General features: G+C 35.3%; 1 protein-coding gene and 1 long non-coding RNA gene across 4 annotated transcripts in view; one reads left to right on the top strand and one right to left on the bottom strand.

The window, feature by feature from the left end:
* The window catches only part of PHACTR4 (phosphatase and actin regulator 4), a 74,608-nt gene that overhangs the window by 42,656 nt on the left and 16,875 nt on the right, over window positions 1-15,077 (top strand). For both annotated transcript variants that reach the window (XM_015240477.3, XM_006197079.4), the window contains 4 exons: window positions 7,786-7,956; window positions 8,501-8,581; window positions 11,403-11,567; window positions 11,950-12,342. In XM_015240477.3, the coding sequence (XP_015095963.2) occupies window positions 7,786-7,956; window positions 8,501-8,581; window positions 11,403-11,567; window positions 11,950-12,342 (810 nt within the window). The remainder of the gene's footprint in view (window positions 1-7,785; window positions 7,957-8,500; window positions 8,582-11,402; window positions 11,568-11,949; window positions 12,343-15,077) is intronic.
* LOC140700742 (uncharacterized) overlaps window positions 1-15,077 on the bottom strand; it is a 41,535-nt gene that overhangs the window by 22,177 nt on the left and 4,281 nt on the right. For both annotated transcript variants that reach the window (XR_012079361.1, XR_012079362.1), the window contains exons 2-3: window positions 14,855-14,938; window positions 7,776-7,906 (exon numbers count right to left, since the gene is read on the bottom strand). This is a non-coding gene — a long non-coding RNA (uncharacterized lncRNA). The remainder of the gene's footprint in view (window positions 1-7,775; window positions 7,907-14,854; window positions 14,939-15,077) is intronic.

Here is a 15,077-nt window from a genome sequence, read left to right as displayed (position 1 = left end):
AAAAGAATTGTTTTCTTTTGTGTATTTATGTATCTACTGGACTTAATTTATTAACTGTCGTGGTTTAAAAGCTCCCACTTTCAAAGTAAACTTGGTTTTGTTCCAATTATAAAAGCCATACACATTCATTGTAAAATATATATCTATATATATATATGTATAAAAGAAGTTGGAAAAGAGAGGCACAAATATCCTGTAATCCTTCCATCAAATTACATTTACATTTTAATTTAGTCCCTTCCATTCTCCTTTTTAACATATTTTTGTGCACTTTAGATAATGTGATACATAATAATTTATGGCTAAGTTTATACTTTTTAATCTAGGGTTACTAGTTACTCTAGGAACTTAAGTTCTAATGATTGTATATTTTATATAAATTTTTCAGTTTATTTACATACCCATCATTATACAGTGACATTCACAATTGTTACCACCCTAAATAACACTGTCAGAAATAACACCGTTGGGCAACTTCCATCTTCTGAAGCCGAGCATCTAGATTTTTATGTAAATGTTAATGAGAACTTAGGCTTTTATTAGAGAAAATGGTCTTTTATAATTTATACATAGTTAGCATTAAAATTTGAAAAAAATATGTGCATGGCGCTGGCTACTATTCTAGTTATAAATAATGCCTAGTTAGATTTTTTTTAAAAAAAAGAATATATGCCCAAGTGGAATTTGATTATAGGAAATCAATACCTGTATCATAGATTCTTCAGAGTTCGATTTAGGCAGACTGCTGAGTAGTTCTTTCCAAAAAATGTTACCATTAGTCTACTTTCAATCTGCTACCTTCCCTTCTTGATTTAAAATACTCTTGGAAGTTACCATATGATCCAGCAGTCCCACTCCTGAGCATGTATCTGGGGGAGACTCTAATTAAAAAAGATACATGCACCCCAATGTTCATAGCAGCACTATTTATAATAGCGAAGACATGGAAGCAATCTAAATGTCCATCAACAGATGACTAGATAAAAAAGCTGTGGTACACACACGCACAATGGCATACTACTCAGCCATAAAAAAAGAATGAAATAATGGCATTTTCAGTCACCTGGATGGTCCTAGAAATTATCATACTAAGTGAAGTAAGCCAGATAGAAAAAGACAAGTAACACATTATCACTGATATGTGGAGTCTAAAAAAAATGACACAAACGAACTTATTTACAAAACAGAAACAGACTCAGACATAGAAAACTTATGGTTACCAAAGGGAATGGGGTAGGGGAGGGGGTGAAGGATAAATTAGGAGTTTGGGATTGGCAGATACAAACTAATTCTATACGGAAGAGAGGAATAGGGGTATAGCTCAGTTGGTAGAATGCATGCTGAGCATACACAAGGCACTTGGTTTGATCCCAGTATCTCCATTTAAAAAAAGAAAGAAGCAGTGTAAACATCAGAGTCCTACTGTATAGCACAGGGAACTATATTCAATATTTTGTAATAACCTATAATGAAAAATAATATATGTACATATATATCCACAACTGAATCACTATACTGTACACCAGAAACTAGCACAACATTGCAAATCAACTGTGCTTCAATAAAAATAAAATAAATTAAATTAAAATAAATACTCTTGGATGTAGTAGGGAAGGCTTCACTGGCTGCCTGTCCTACAGTCCTACCCTTCACATATAGGACATTTGATGGAATCAGGTTTTTGTGATTTCCCTCTGGTGTCAACATAATTGATTTTGGGGGAAAAGAGAAGGTGATTTCCCTCTTTCCCTTTTCATTAGGAATGATTAATCTACTTCTCTTTCTTCTTTTTCTGAAATCTTTCACCCATGAGAACACAGCCTTAACTCAGAATTTCTTTCTTTCTAAACAAAGAGCACACGGGAAGAACTTTATCAACACTTTATTTTAATCAGTTATAGGTGTTGCTCTTGAATATCTAAAAGTTGAGTTTCCAGAGCACTCCCAGACTAATCTCCATGAGAAATGCCTAAGAGTATGACTTCAGAGTCCTCTCCCACGTATCTTATCAACAGCATAAAGAATCTGTCTCAGCTTGAAGGAAGATCTAAAGAGTAAGGTGCCCAACAGTCAGTGAAGAGAGACTCCAAATACGGGATATGATTTATTAATAAAAAAGAAAAATCTGTACTCCAGTGTAAAAATAATGTACAATAATGATCTAAATCATAAAAGTTGATTGCTATATCCAATTTAAGTACAAAGTAATGACTTCTAAGAGAAGTGAACAAAGGAATGATAAAGTACCTGTTGAAATTTGAAGTAATTATAAGTAGATAGTGAATTAGTTTATAAGGAGACTTTAATAAGAATCCTAACTTTAGTATTTGTACCTTTATAAATTTTGATAGAAAGCATCCAAAGAATGAAACATACAAAGAAAAGCAGTCCAATGGGTTGGGGGGAAGCCAATAAAATGACATTTATAAAGTGCTGAAATTAAACAAATAAAAATACCTCTCAGTTCCCAACTGAAACTACTGTACCAAGTGAAAATATTATTCAGAAATAATGAAATAAAAGTAGCCTAGTTGGAAGCACAGAATTGGAGGAAAACATGAAGAGTACCTGAAAGAGCAAAGATGCAGAAAATACGAAAGAATACTGTTTGTTTAAACAACAACAATAATACTGTTTTCTATGGTTCAGTTATGTATATGTAGAAGTAATATATAACAGTAACACAGAGTAAACAGTTGAAATGTCAGATTCTTGCATTGTTCCTGTAGTAGTAAAAGTACTAACAACGTCAATTATAAGTCAAGGATGCACAGAACAAATAAATAGAAATGAATAGAAAATGGTAGACTTTTAAACGCAGCTGTGTCAGTAAAAGCATTAAATATAAATTGACTAAATATTGACAAAAGACAACAATTGAAAACTAGAGAGAAAAAAATAAGGCAAAAGTTTTATTAGAGCAATATAGGGAATTTCCTAATTATGAAAGGGTCAAGTCAACAGGAAGATATAACTCTAAATCTGTGTGTACCTAGTAACATATCTACCAAGTATATAAAGCAAAAATTAATAGAACTAAATAGAGAAAGAGACAGATCCACTTTCATAGATAGAAATATTAACATACCTCTCTTAGTAACTGATAAAACAAGCTGCAACAAATCAGAAAGGATTTAATGGTTTGTACAACATGATTAACCAACTTGGCGTGATTGGCGTATAATAGAACCCTACACTCATTAACTGCACAATACTTTCTTCCCAAGTGCACATGAAACATATCTTATAAATCTAGGGGAAATATAAGTGTAAATTCTAATTTATTTTTAATTTAAACTCTACCTGAGACTAGGAAACACAGAAAAGATCCTTACAATTCTATAGGAATACTTGAGTAGGAAACACCGGAATGTTGCTGTGATTTCCTAGTTTATTTTTCATCAACAGAGAATTAGGTTACATGCAGAGAATGTCTATCTCTGTCTCTTTTAACATGCATAAGATTTCCAGATAATAATCTGGGATTGAATTTAACAAACTTGACTGATCATTAAGAATCGCCTGGGAAAATTTTTGTAAACAGATTTCTTGGTCCCACCTCCTGGAGATTCCATGTTTTGAAAAGGCAACTGGGCTGATTCCAAGTATTTCAGCAGATTTGGGAGTCACAGAAATAATGTTCTGTTTGTCATCAGAATATGAATGAATGGATTTGGGATCAGGCTGGGTGTGGCTGAACCCCACTGCATGATGCAGGAGACATACTCCCTTCTGAAAGGTTTATCAACATGAAAATTAAGCACATTTGCATAAAGCATCAAAGAAAAAAACTACTCTTTGCTTTTTGTATTCAGTGACTTTCTTTACATAATCATAGAGATTCAGTTATACACATATACTCTTTTTCATTGTAGTTTATTACAAGATATTGAATGTAGTTTCCTGTGCTACACATCAGGACCTTGTTGTTTATTTTGTATATAGTAGTTTGTGTCTGATATTCCCAAACTCCTAATTTATCCCTCGCCACCCCCTTTCCCGTTTGGTAAAAATAAAATTGTTTTCTGTGAGTCTCTATTTTATAAATAAGTTCATTTGCATCATCTTTTTTTATTATTTTTATTTTTTTTATGTCTTTTATTTATTTATTTATTTTTTTAGTGGTGGGGAGAGGTAGTCAGGTTTACTTATTTATTTTTAGAGGAGGTACTGGGGATTGAACCCAGGACCTTTTGTGTGCTAAGCTTGTGCTCTACCACTTGAGCTATACCCTTTCCCCCTGTATCATCTTTTTTAGATTCCACATATAAGTATATATGATAGTTGTCTTTCTCTGACTTAACTTCACTTAGTGTGATACTCTCTAGGTCCATCCATATTGCCATAAGTGGCATTATTTCATTCTTTTTATGGCTGAGTAGTACTCCATTGTGTATATAAACTACATTTTCTTTATCAATTCATCTGTCAATGGACATTTAGGTTGCTTCTATGTCTTGGCTATTGTAAATAGTGCTGCTTTGAACATTGGGGTACATGTATCTTTTCAAGTTAGAGTTTTCTCCAGATACATGCCGAGGAGTGGGATTGCTGGATCATTTGGTAACTCTTATTTTTAGTTTTTTAAGGAAACTCCATACTGTTTTCCATAGTGGCTGCACCAAATTACATTCCCACTGAAAGTGCAGGAGGGTTCCCTTTTCTCTACACCCTTTCCAGCATTTATCGTTTGTAGACTTATTAATGATGGCCATTCTGACCAGTATGAGGTAATATCTCATTGTAGTTTTGATTTGCATTTCTCTGATAATTAGTGATATGGAGCATCTTTTCATATGCCTATTGGCCATCTGTATGTATTCTTTGGAAAAATGTCTATTTAGGTTTTCTTCCCATTATTGATTGGGTTATTTGGTTTTTTGTTACTGAGTTGTATGAGCTGTTTGTATATCCTGGAGATTGTCCTTGTCAATTGCATCATTTGCAAATATTTTCTCCCAGTTCATAGTTTGTCTTTTCATTTTGTTTATAATTTCCTTTGCTGTGAAAAAGCTTAGAAGTTTGATTAGGTCCCATTTGTTTATTTTTGCCTTATTTCTGTTGCCTTGGGAGACTAACCTCAGAAAATATTGCTACAATTTCTGTCAGAGAATGTGTTGCCTATGTTCTCTTCTAGATTTATGGTGTCCTGTCTTATGTTTAAATCTCTAAGCCATTTTGAGTTTATTTTTGTGTATGGTATGAGGGAATATTCTAACTTCATTGACTTACATGTGGCTGTCCCAAGTCCTACATTAGAAAGTGGTTAAATCGCTGAGAAAAGAGTGAAAGCAGACTAGATTGGATATACTTCATTTAAGGACTTCACAGACAGGAACTTTTCTGTGAATATGTTATCATCTAAGATTCCTGTAGCTATTTGGCTATTTTTCTTTGTAAAAGCATCACATAGCACTAAGAACCTTACTTTCATATTGTTAGTTTGGGTTTTTTTGTTTGTTTGTTTTTGGGTTGGTTTGGTTTCGGGGGTTTGTTTTATTTTTATATTTTCTTTGCTATTACTTTTTTTTTTTTCGGTGGGGGGCAATTGGGTTTACTTTTACTTACTTATCTTTTTTAACAGAGGTACTGGGGATCAAACCCAGGACCTCATGCATGCTAAGTAGGCATTCTACCACTGAGCTACTACCCTCCCCCTTTCCCTATCACTTTTAACCAAACAGGCATTTTCCTATGTGTCTTTTGGAACTGAGTGAAGTTCAGTCAGTGGGTGGGTTAGCAGGAGATTTTCCTTTCATGTCTTTTGGAACTGAGTTTCACTCAGTGGGAGGGTTAGCAGGAGATTTAAAGTTTCAATCCCTCCTTGCCTCTGTAAGAAAGGCTACTGTATGAGAATGAATAGCTTATGCTACTTAGTTCCATTTCTGAAATTGTTATCATTAACATGTTAAATATTATGATATCATGAATGCTCTGAAATGTCTTCAATTCTCATTGATATTCCATAATTGGTAAAATACTGTCTTAGTGAAAGCACTCTTTTTTTTTTTACTTTTTTTTAACACCTTTATTGGGGTATGATTCCTGTACAGTAAACTATACATATTTCAAATGTACAATTTGATGAATTTTGATAAATGTATACACCAATGAAACCACTACCACAAGATAGATAACATTTCCATCACTCCCCAAGAGGGAAAGCACTCACTCTTGAAAGCAATACCGTGTGTTCACCCTGGTGCCACTCTTGGTGGTCCATCCCAGGGTACTGTGGAGGGGAACTTGTTTTGCAGGAGTTCTTCTAATGTCTCTAGCAACTATACTTTAAAAAGGTGATCCAGTGTTATAGTCTATTGCATTTTATGTAAAGAATTAAGGTAGCTGAGACCCAAGATGCCCACAAGTAAAGAAAAGAGTCACTCTTCTCTGTCATCGTCATCTGTTGCACTTCAGGAACCAGAACCCTGTTTTGTCTAAGTCATCTAGACACAGCAAAGTAATGTATCAGTAGTTATTGCTGCAGTCACTCTGATTATTACGATTGTGTATCCCTGATCTTTATCAACAGACTCCCCTAGACTCACGTCTATCAACTAAAAAAAGATGGAATTTGGCAAATGTTTCTTTAAAAAAAATGCCTCTTGATTGTGTATTTTCTCTTATGAAAAAAAACTAATGAATTAAGAATCTTGTAGTGCATATATTATGCCCTCTTATCCCCCCAGCCTCCAAAAGCATTATTTGCTTCGAATGTGAAATTGTTTACAATAAATATATTCACTTATTACAGGCAATTATACAGGATATGATCCTTGATAATTCCAGGATTATTATTCCACATGACTCTTTTTTTCTTCTCCTCTAGACTTCTCCAAAGAACCCTGGGACAGTAGGTGGAGTGCAAAGTTGTATTGTGTTGCTTTCCTGCTTTTTTTGTTGCCTTCCTGCTTTTTTAGAAAATTACTCTTGGCCCAGTCTTGGCTGCTCCTTTCCGTGCCACTAAAGCTAACTAACTAAACCCTGCATGAGGGACTCATAGCCTTTCATTTTGATCCTGCACATTTACCATGTCAGTTATGTTTCTTGTCAAATCTTTAGAATCAGGATTGCCCTTAATGCAACACTGCAGTAAATGAAATGAAATCTTATCTCTCCAAAAAAAAAAATGTCCCTTTGTTTGAAGCACTCTCTTTCTAATACCCCTGCCTCCCCACCCATAGCACCTTCCCGTACTCCAAACTACCTAGGGTCTTTTTTGCAAAGGGAGATAATAATCTGATAAACATATACAAGTAAGGTGTTAATACTTAAAGTGTTACCCCTCCCTGAACTAGTCATATCCTCAAAAAAGAGGGCAGGGAGAGGGCAGTGATTAACAGAGAATAATGACTCACTCACCAGCGGTGGAACTCTCTGCTTCAGTGACACAAGAGACAATGATGTGAGCTGAGAAAGGCCTTTCCCCATGCCCAGAGAATGAGAATGGCAACAGAAGTAGCCTACACTGGGGCAAGATCTCATGCATACTGGGAAGACATCCACATTGTGTGTGTGTATGTACCTTTAAGAGATTTGAGCTGGTTACAATCATCTCATTGAATTTTTGTCCTAAAATGATATCAGCTCCTTAGTAATTTTTCTGTTATGGATTTTGGTGTTTGGTGTCCATGTGATGTCCAGGAGTCTGTCTGCATGATTATTTATCATTGCTCTGATCCTTTCCAACTACTACAGGAAGAGAGGGGAAGGGACATTTTCGAGATTATTCTGAAATAATAAATTAGCTGTTCTCTTGCCTCTCTCCCTCTCACCATGCAACAGAAGAAGCAGGCCAGCCTGTTGCAGACCCAGGCATGGTCATGGACAGTGTGGAAGCTGGAGACACAACACCTCCTACCAAAAGGAAGAGTAAGTTCTCAGGCTTTGGCAAGATCTTCAAGCCCTGGAAATGGCGGAAAAAAAAAAGTGATAAATTCAAAGAGACATCAGAAGGTAAGATGTTAAAATTTAAATATATGTTCTGAGTTAAAGAGTTCCCCATTTTGGAAGTACCTGATTTTTTCATTCTCTTCCCAAGTTTCTATAACCCCCTATTTGAAGAGGGAATTGAATCTTTTAGAATTAAAAAACCAAGTGATCATTCATTAAGCCTTATATCCTATATTTTGATGGGATTAATGTTTATCAACTGAGTGGTGAATGGAGCTCCTGAACAATAGTGAATCTAAGATGCTTCTTTTTTCTACTCTGGCCACTTCCTCCCAGAAAAAGTTCATTTATGAATACCTTATTATTGAAATTTCAATTAAAAGAGAAAAAGCTAAACTTATAAAAGGATAGTTTCTTTTGAAAATAATATTTTCCTAATAGTACAGGGTTTAAAAGAAATTAAGTTTTTTTAATTTCAAGTTAGTTTTTGTGTTCTTTCCTAAGAATAGAAAATTGAACCACTTTATGCTTTTAACCTGAGGAGTTAGAATACTTAAAGTTGACCTTTATCTACCACATTTCTGAGTGTTTTCCAATTTACTGTTAGTTTTAGAGCGAAAAATATCTATGCGAAAACCAAGAGAAGAACTGGTTAAAAGAGGGGTTCTGTTGGAAGACTGTGAGCAGGGTGAGTTCGCAAATAAATAGCTAATGCCTATCTCTGTACACTTGATCTTTGGTTCTCACTAGGTATTTGAATTTTCTTTCTTTATTACTTGCTATTGTTTAGAGGGAGTTGGGCTTAAAAAATAAAACTGTTCATGCATCTAGCATATATATTTTTAAGGCTTTTATTAAAAAAAAAAGAAGAAGACAGTGCAATAGGAAAGTCTTCAAAAGCATTGAACAGTTCACTGAAGAGTACATACAAATGTCCAATACACAATGAGGTGTATTTTTTTTTTTTGCTTCTTAGTAATGAAGGTATACACGTTAAAGCCAAAATAAAATACCTCTACAAATAAACTAGAAAACCTAAAATTAATCAAACGACAAAGGGCAAGAGTTGATGAGGGTGTGAAATAAGCAGAAGTCATATACAGCTGTTGGTGGAAGTATTAAAGTGGAATTACCACCTTGAAACATAGTTCAGCATACTCTATGAAAGCTGGAGATACGTAAACCTATGTACAGTCTTTGATGTATACCCAACAAAAATGTGTATACATGCTAATAGCAGCAATATTTATTAACAGTTGAGCAAAATTGGAAACAACCCAAATGTCCATCAATAGTAAAATATATAAATAACTTGTGATACATTTATTAGCATGAAATATTATATAACAATGAAAACAAACTAAACCTACATGCTTTAATATGAATCTCATAAGTAATACTGAGCAATTGAAGTCAGTCAGGAAAGACTATATATTGTATCATTTCATAACTATGAAGAAAAACAGTGTTTGGAGATGCATGTTTATGTGATTACACTGTAATAAAAACACAAAGAAAGGATAAGCATAAGAGGAGAGTGATGGATTGCTTTGAGGGGGAAGGAGAGGTATGTTAACGAGGGAGAGAGGGAGGCTTCAGAGGTCTGGAAACATCTTACTTCTTAATGTCTGTAATGATCACACAAGTGTTATTCTTGTAATATGTCTTTGAAATCTACATTTCTATTTTGTACATTTTTTCTGATGTTAAACTTGTCAGTGAAAAAAAACTACATAATGATAGGATATTTCTATAGAATTCAGTGCCATACCATCTATATTTGATTTATTCAAAGAAGGCATGTATTTTTTTATACAACTTTTTAAGTTTTCATTTATGGTTATTACAAAATATTGGCTGTATTCCTTGTGTTGTACAATACATCCTTGAGCCTATCTTACACCCAATAGTTTGTACCTCCCACTTCCCCACTCCTCTGTTGCATATAAATGGACGTATTTTTTTTGTGGGAATGAAAATATCTAATGATGAGAAAATATTAAAACATAAGTGAGAATAATTGATTATTTTTAAGGAATTAGAACTTAAGGGTAATCATGAATGATTTTCTTTGCAATAATTACCTCCTAATTTCCTATATTAAAGTCCATTTTTTCGCTGAGTTAAAAAGAAACTTCCTTCACCTTTCCTTCCGAGAGCCTACCTTGTCTGGCTGTGGTCTTTAACTCTGGAACTGAAATTGAGTAGTTACTGAAGGATCTTTGAGGCAAACATACTCTTTCTCTATACATTCTCAGCTTTGTACCAGCTACATACTGTGTCATTTCCTTTTTTTTAAACCAAATTTGTCTCCAGGCCTCTATTACTGTCCTAATCTTGTCTGACTGTCTTAAAGATCGTGTTTTGGTATTTCAGCACTCATTGTTGGTTCAATAATGTCAATACTTTCTCTGATGTATGACTTTTTTTTTTAATTGAAGTACTGTCAGTCACAATGTGTCAATTTCTGGTGTACAGCACACTATCCCAGTCATGCATATACACATATTTGTTTTCATATCCTTTTTCATTAAAGGTTATTACAAGATATGTATGACTTTTATGAAGCAGTATATCAGAAGAGTAAGACTATAGTACATTGGTTGCATTTCATTTCTCTTCATTAGAGCTACTTTGCATTAAATAAAATCTGAAAGCCAAATTTTAAAAATATATCGTCTCTCTCCTACTTTAATTTTTGGCTTCCTGTTACCTACAGGAATTAGTCCAGGCTCTTTTACATGGTATTTGGTACCCTTCATAGCCTGACTCTTGCTTGTCTTTACAGTCCTATCCATAACTATTTCTTATGTATATCGAGTCTCCTGCCAGGCCAAACTGGTTGTTATTTCCCAAACATGTTGAATAATTTCACACCTTCATACTTGCTATTCCTTCTTCCTACAGTCTTTCCTCAACTTGTCATTGAGTGGTAGGCTTCTTCTCCCCTTTTAAGATCCAGTTTTGCTACCACTTTCTGTAAAGCTTTTCTAACCCCATCCCCCCGCCCAAGATAATTGTTTCTTCATTCCTACCATAGCACTTCATTCATTATAGCTCTTAACATTTAACATTGTAATTATTTATGTATCCTAAATCTGTGTTATTCATATAGCAGGATACCTGGCACATAATAGACAGTCAAATGTTTATTGAAAAAAATAATTACTTATTTCTATTACTACCATAAAATCCAAATAATTTAGATCTAAATAATAAGCTAAAACAGGAAAGCTTAGAAATTGCTGACTATATATACAAGATCTTGTGGTAGCTCACAGCAAAAAAAAATGTGACAATGAATATATGTATGTTCATGTATAACTGAAAAATTGTGCTCTACACTGGAATTTGACACAACATTGTAAAATGACTATAACTCAATAAAAAAAGTTTAAAAAAAAAAGAACACTAATTTAAAAAAAAAAAAGAAAGAAAAAGAAATTGCTGACTTTTCTCCCTATCTGACCACTCTGGTCCATCAATTTCCTCTTTTTTGGACCTTGCAGGTGGTGAGGATCCAGGGAAGTTGAGCCATGCCATGCTAAAGAATGGCCATACCACCCCCATAGGGAGTGCCAGATCTTCCAGTCCAGTCCAAGCAGAGGAAGAGCCAGGAAGAACAGCAAATCTTAGGAAATCTATTCCAGAAGAGGACCCAAAGAAGCGGCTAGGTAAGAAACTGGATTTAAGTAGAATTTTCCCGATTCTTGCATTCACAAAATGCCTAAATTTGTGATTCTCAAGGGTGAAAAAGGATGTTAAATATCAGATACACCTATAGGACTTTTTCAAGCTTCACATTCCTCCTCCTCCACCCAAGGGACTCTGTCTAGTTGCCCGGCTCTCGTGTAAAGAATCACTACCATAACAAGCCTCTCTTACTGATTGAGAAACTGTCATATACCTTAAGTATGTTGAAGTTGAGAAACTTTGCCTCTAAACTTATCTGTAAGTTAAATAAGGGATGAAGTTGACTGTAGATGTAGAGGTGTTAGGTTTTTCAGGCTGTCTTGTAACTCTCTCCTCTCTTAAATCACATCTGTTATTACACAGGCTCGACTGGAAGCCAGCCTAATTCTGAAGCACAGTCCATTCCTGAGAATGTAACCAAACAGCCTCTACTTCCCCCTAAAAGACACTTGTCTTCTTCTCATGAGGCAAATGAAGGGCAAGCAAAGGACGCCACTTCCTCTGGCAGCACAGCAAGACCCATCTCCTCCACCTCCACAACCGCCATCACCACAGTACCTGCTGCCACTACGGCTGCTACGAACCTGGCAAAAACTGTTCATTCCTCTGTCCCCCCTTCTCAAGTGCCCAGGACTCCTGCTGCTCCTGCCAGCACTAACACTACTGCCACCCCGAACCTCACCCATACAGTCCCTGCCAAGCAGCCCCCTATCCCTCCCCCTAAACCAGCTCACAGAAATAGCAACCCTGTCATTGGTAAGTCTTTAGAGTTCTGTTGGTTTTGTTTGGTTTGGTTTTAGATACTTGTTTTGTTGAATAACTGGTACGGTATTGGTTTGGTCTGTGAGAGAGTTCTCCATATCTTGTCCCTTTCAATACCATCAATATAAGGGAAAAAAGTTTTGAAAATGAGGTAGATAGATGGCTATGAATGGTAACAGGGTGGGGTCAGAGATCACTAAAATTAGGTTCAAGTTTGAGGGAATTAATATTTATTTTCCTAAAACAATGTTTCTGAACTACTTTTTATAGTTGGGGAACTGGGCTTGTGAAGACCATGATGGGTTTGACCTACATGGAGAAAAGGTTTTTTTTTTTAAACCTACTTTAAACTGCCAGTGCCTTCCTTCAGCAAACCCAGTAGATAAAAAGATGATTGTATAGATGCCAGTGTAACTTATGATTCAGTGTCTGACATAATATCTTCATGGGGAACTGCAAAAGATATTATGTAAATTGTTCTGATGAAATCATGTTTTATCTTGGGAGAGTTAAGAATGCTACTCTTAATGAAATAAGTGGTGGAAGAGGAGTGATAGAGCACATGCATGAGGTCCTGGGTTCAATCCCCAGTACACCCATAAATGAATGAATGAATGAATGAATGAATGAATGAAGATAACCCATAAATTTTTATTGGTTTAGTAAATTTTTTATATTTACCTAATGTCATATTTAGGTTAATTTTCTTTTCTTAAATATAGAGGAATTTTCAAGAAAGGGAGAACAGAAAAAAAGATAGTTTTTTAGGAAACATTATATTAAGCTTAGTAAACTGCTTAAAGTTTTTGTTAATGATTGAATGGAGAAATAAAAAAGTATGCTCATTAAATGGCTAATTTAACCAAATTGTGTGGAGTGACTAGAAAAACTGGCTTAGACTTCATTGTGAGTAAAACAGGTTGGATTAGCTTGACAAAAACAGGATGAAGGTTATTATCATTATCACCCTTTGGATGGAGTACTGTGTTGACTTATCTCTGAAGATTAAGGAGGTTTCATATACTTATTTTCAAAACCTCCTTGTGAAGTTTTATCTACTTTATCTATTGTATAGTTAAAGCAGTAAGAATGTGAAGTTGTGATTCACTCAGGGCTGCAGTTAGTGAGAGATAGAAACCAAACATAGGCTTTTCACCTCTGCAGTACAGACCTCTGTCCTGTGTGCCTGTGTTCTCAGTCTGTTGTGTGGACAGGTGTTCTCCTCATGATCACCTGGAGGGCTTGTTAATGAACACAGAGTGCTGGGCTCTGCCCTTAGAGTTTTTGATTCTGTAAGTTTGCGGTAGTGCCCGAGAATTTGCATTTCTAATGAGTTCCCAGATAATGCTGATGCTGCTTATATAGGAACCACAACGAGAACCACTGCTCTAAACCAGTAGTAATCTACCCTTTTGGGGGTAAGACAACATTAAAAAGTGATAACATGTGTACTGTATCCTGGGCTGACTTGCAGAATTCACTCCTCGCCTCAGGTGACTATCCCAAAGCAATAGGCCCAGTGACTGAGGGATCAACGTCAGATCATGAGTAGTCCTCAGCAGAAAGAAAAATAGGACAGTTCACACAGCTTTTATTAAGGTTAAATAGATTTGATTTAAAGAACTATCCTTTATTCTGAAATTATGACCTTCCTAATTCTTTGGTGTTAAAAGACCATTTCTTTCATGAAATGATTATGTTCATAAGTGGTTTACTGAATATCAAGCTTTACTTGAAAATAATAAAAATTGACAACCTGTAGTTGGTTGAGAATTTCTTTTTAACTGTATTGGTCTGTGAAATCCAAACATTTGGAAACCATTGCTTTAGACATTGTTCTGTCTACTAACAGGCATAGTAGTAGGACTAAGGACTAATTAGGAGTGTTAGGCCTAAGGAAGGACCACCATAAATAACTGAACAGATGAAGGGAATTTGTAACCCCTCCAGCAAACATTCTGGCATCTTTCCCACAGAACTACAGCCAAGTGCCATCGTCAGGGTTTGTATACCAGAGGTTACTTCCTTACCAACTTCAGCTATATGTTTTACTTAAATTATCCAAGCTGATTTACTTTATCAATTCAAACATTAAAATATTCAAATTTGGTCTTTCAGGTGTGGGTTTTATTGTAGATTGAATAGCTAACTGCTATTTTTAGGCAGACAGCAAAAATCTAGTCTACTAAAAAGTATCTCTTTCATTGATCCTAAAATTCACATTTTTTAAATCTTTTTTTTGTGTGTATGCAATATTTTTCTAGAAAGCCCTTGCTTGCAAAGAGTGACATTAAAATATTACTAGGTTAGCTAGACTTTCACTTTGAATGCTGCCAATGGAATGGGATTTAGGGCAATTAAGTTTTCATTTTAGGGAAACGAGGTGCTGCTCTCTAAGTAAGACATAAAACCTTTGAAAACAATTTGTGGGACCAATGTGAGGGATTTGGGTAGAGGATTAGAGATTGGCAACCAAGAGAACTACTATTTATTTTGGAAGACTGACCTTTTGTGATGTGATGATCCACTTCTTAAAAGCCATTTTGAGCTCTCCAAAGGGACTTTGCTGAATCAGCACCTGAGTCTGGGGCTTTGGGGGAATCACATAGGGATATATATTGTCATGACACAGGGTAGGGGCCTCTCATCTAATAAACATGTATTGAGGGCCCATTATATGCCAGACACTGTGCCCCACCCTGTGAATATGATGATAGAGACAACAGTTG

This window comes from Vicugna pacos, chromosome 13, assembly GCF_048564905.1.
Source record: "Vicugna pacos chromosome 13, VicPac4, whole genome shotgun sequence".
In the NCBI taxonomy this organism is placed as follows: Eukaryota; Metazoa; Chordata; class Mammalia; order Artiodactyla; family Camelidae; genus Vicugna; species Vicugna pacos.
Note: the sequence above shows the minus strand (reverse complement) of the source record. Positions and strands in the feature narration are given on the sequence as shown.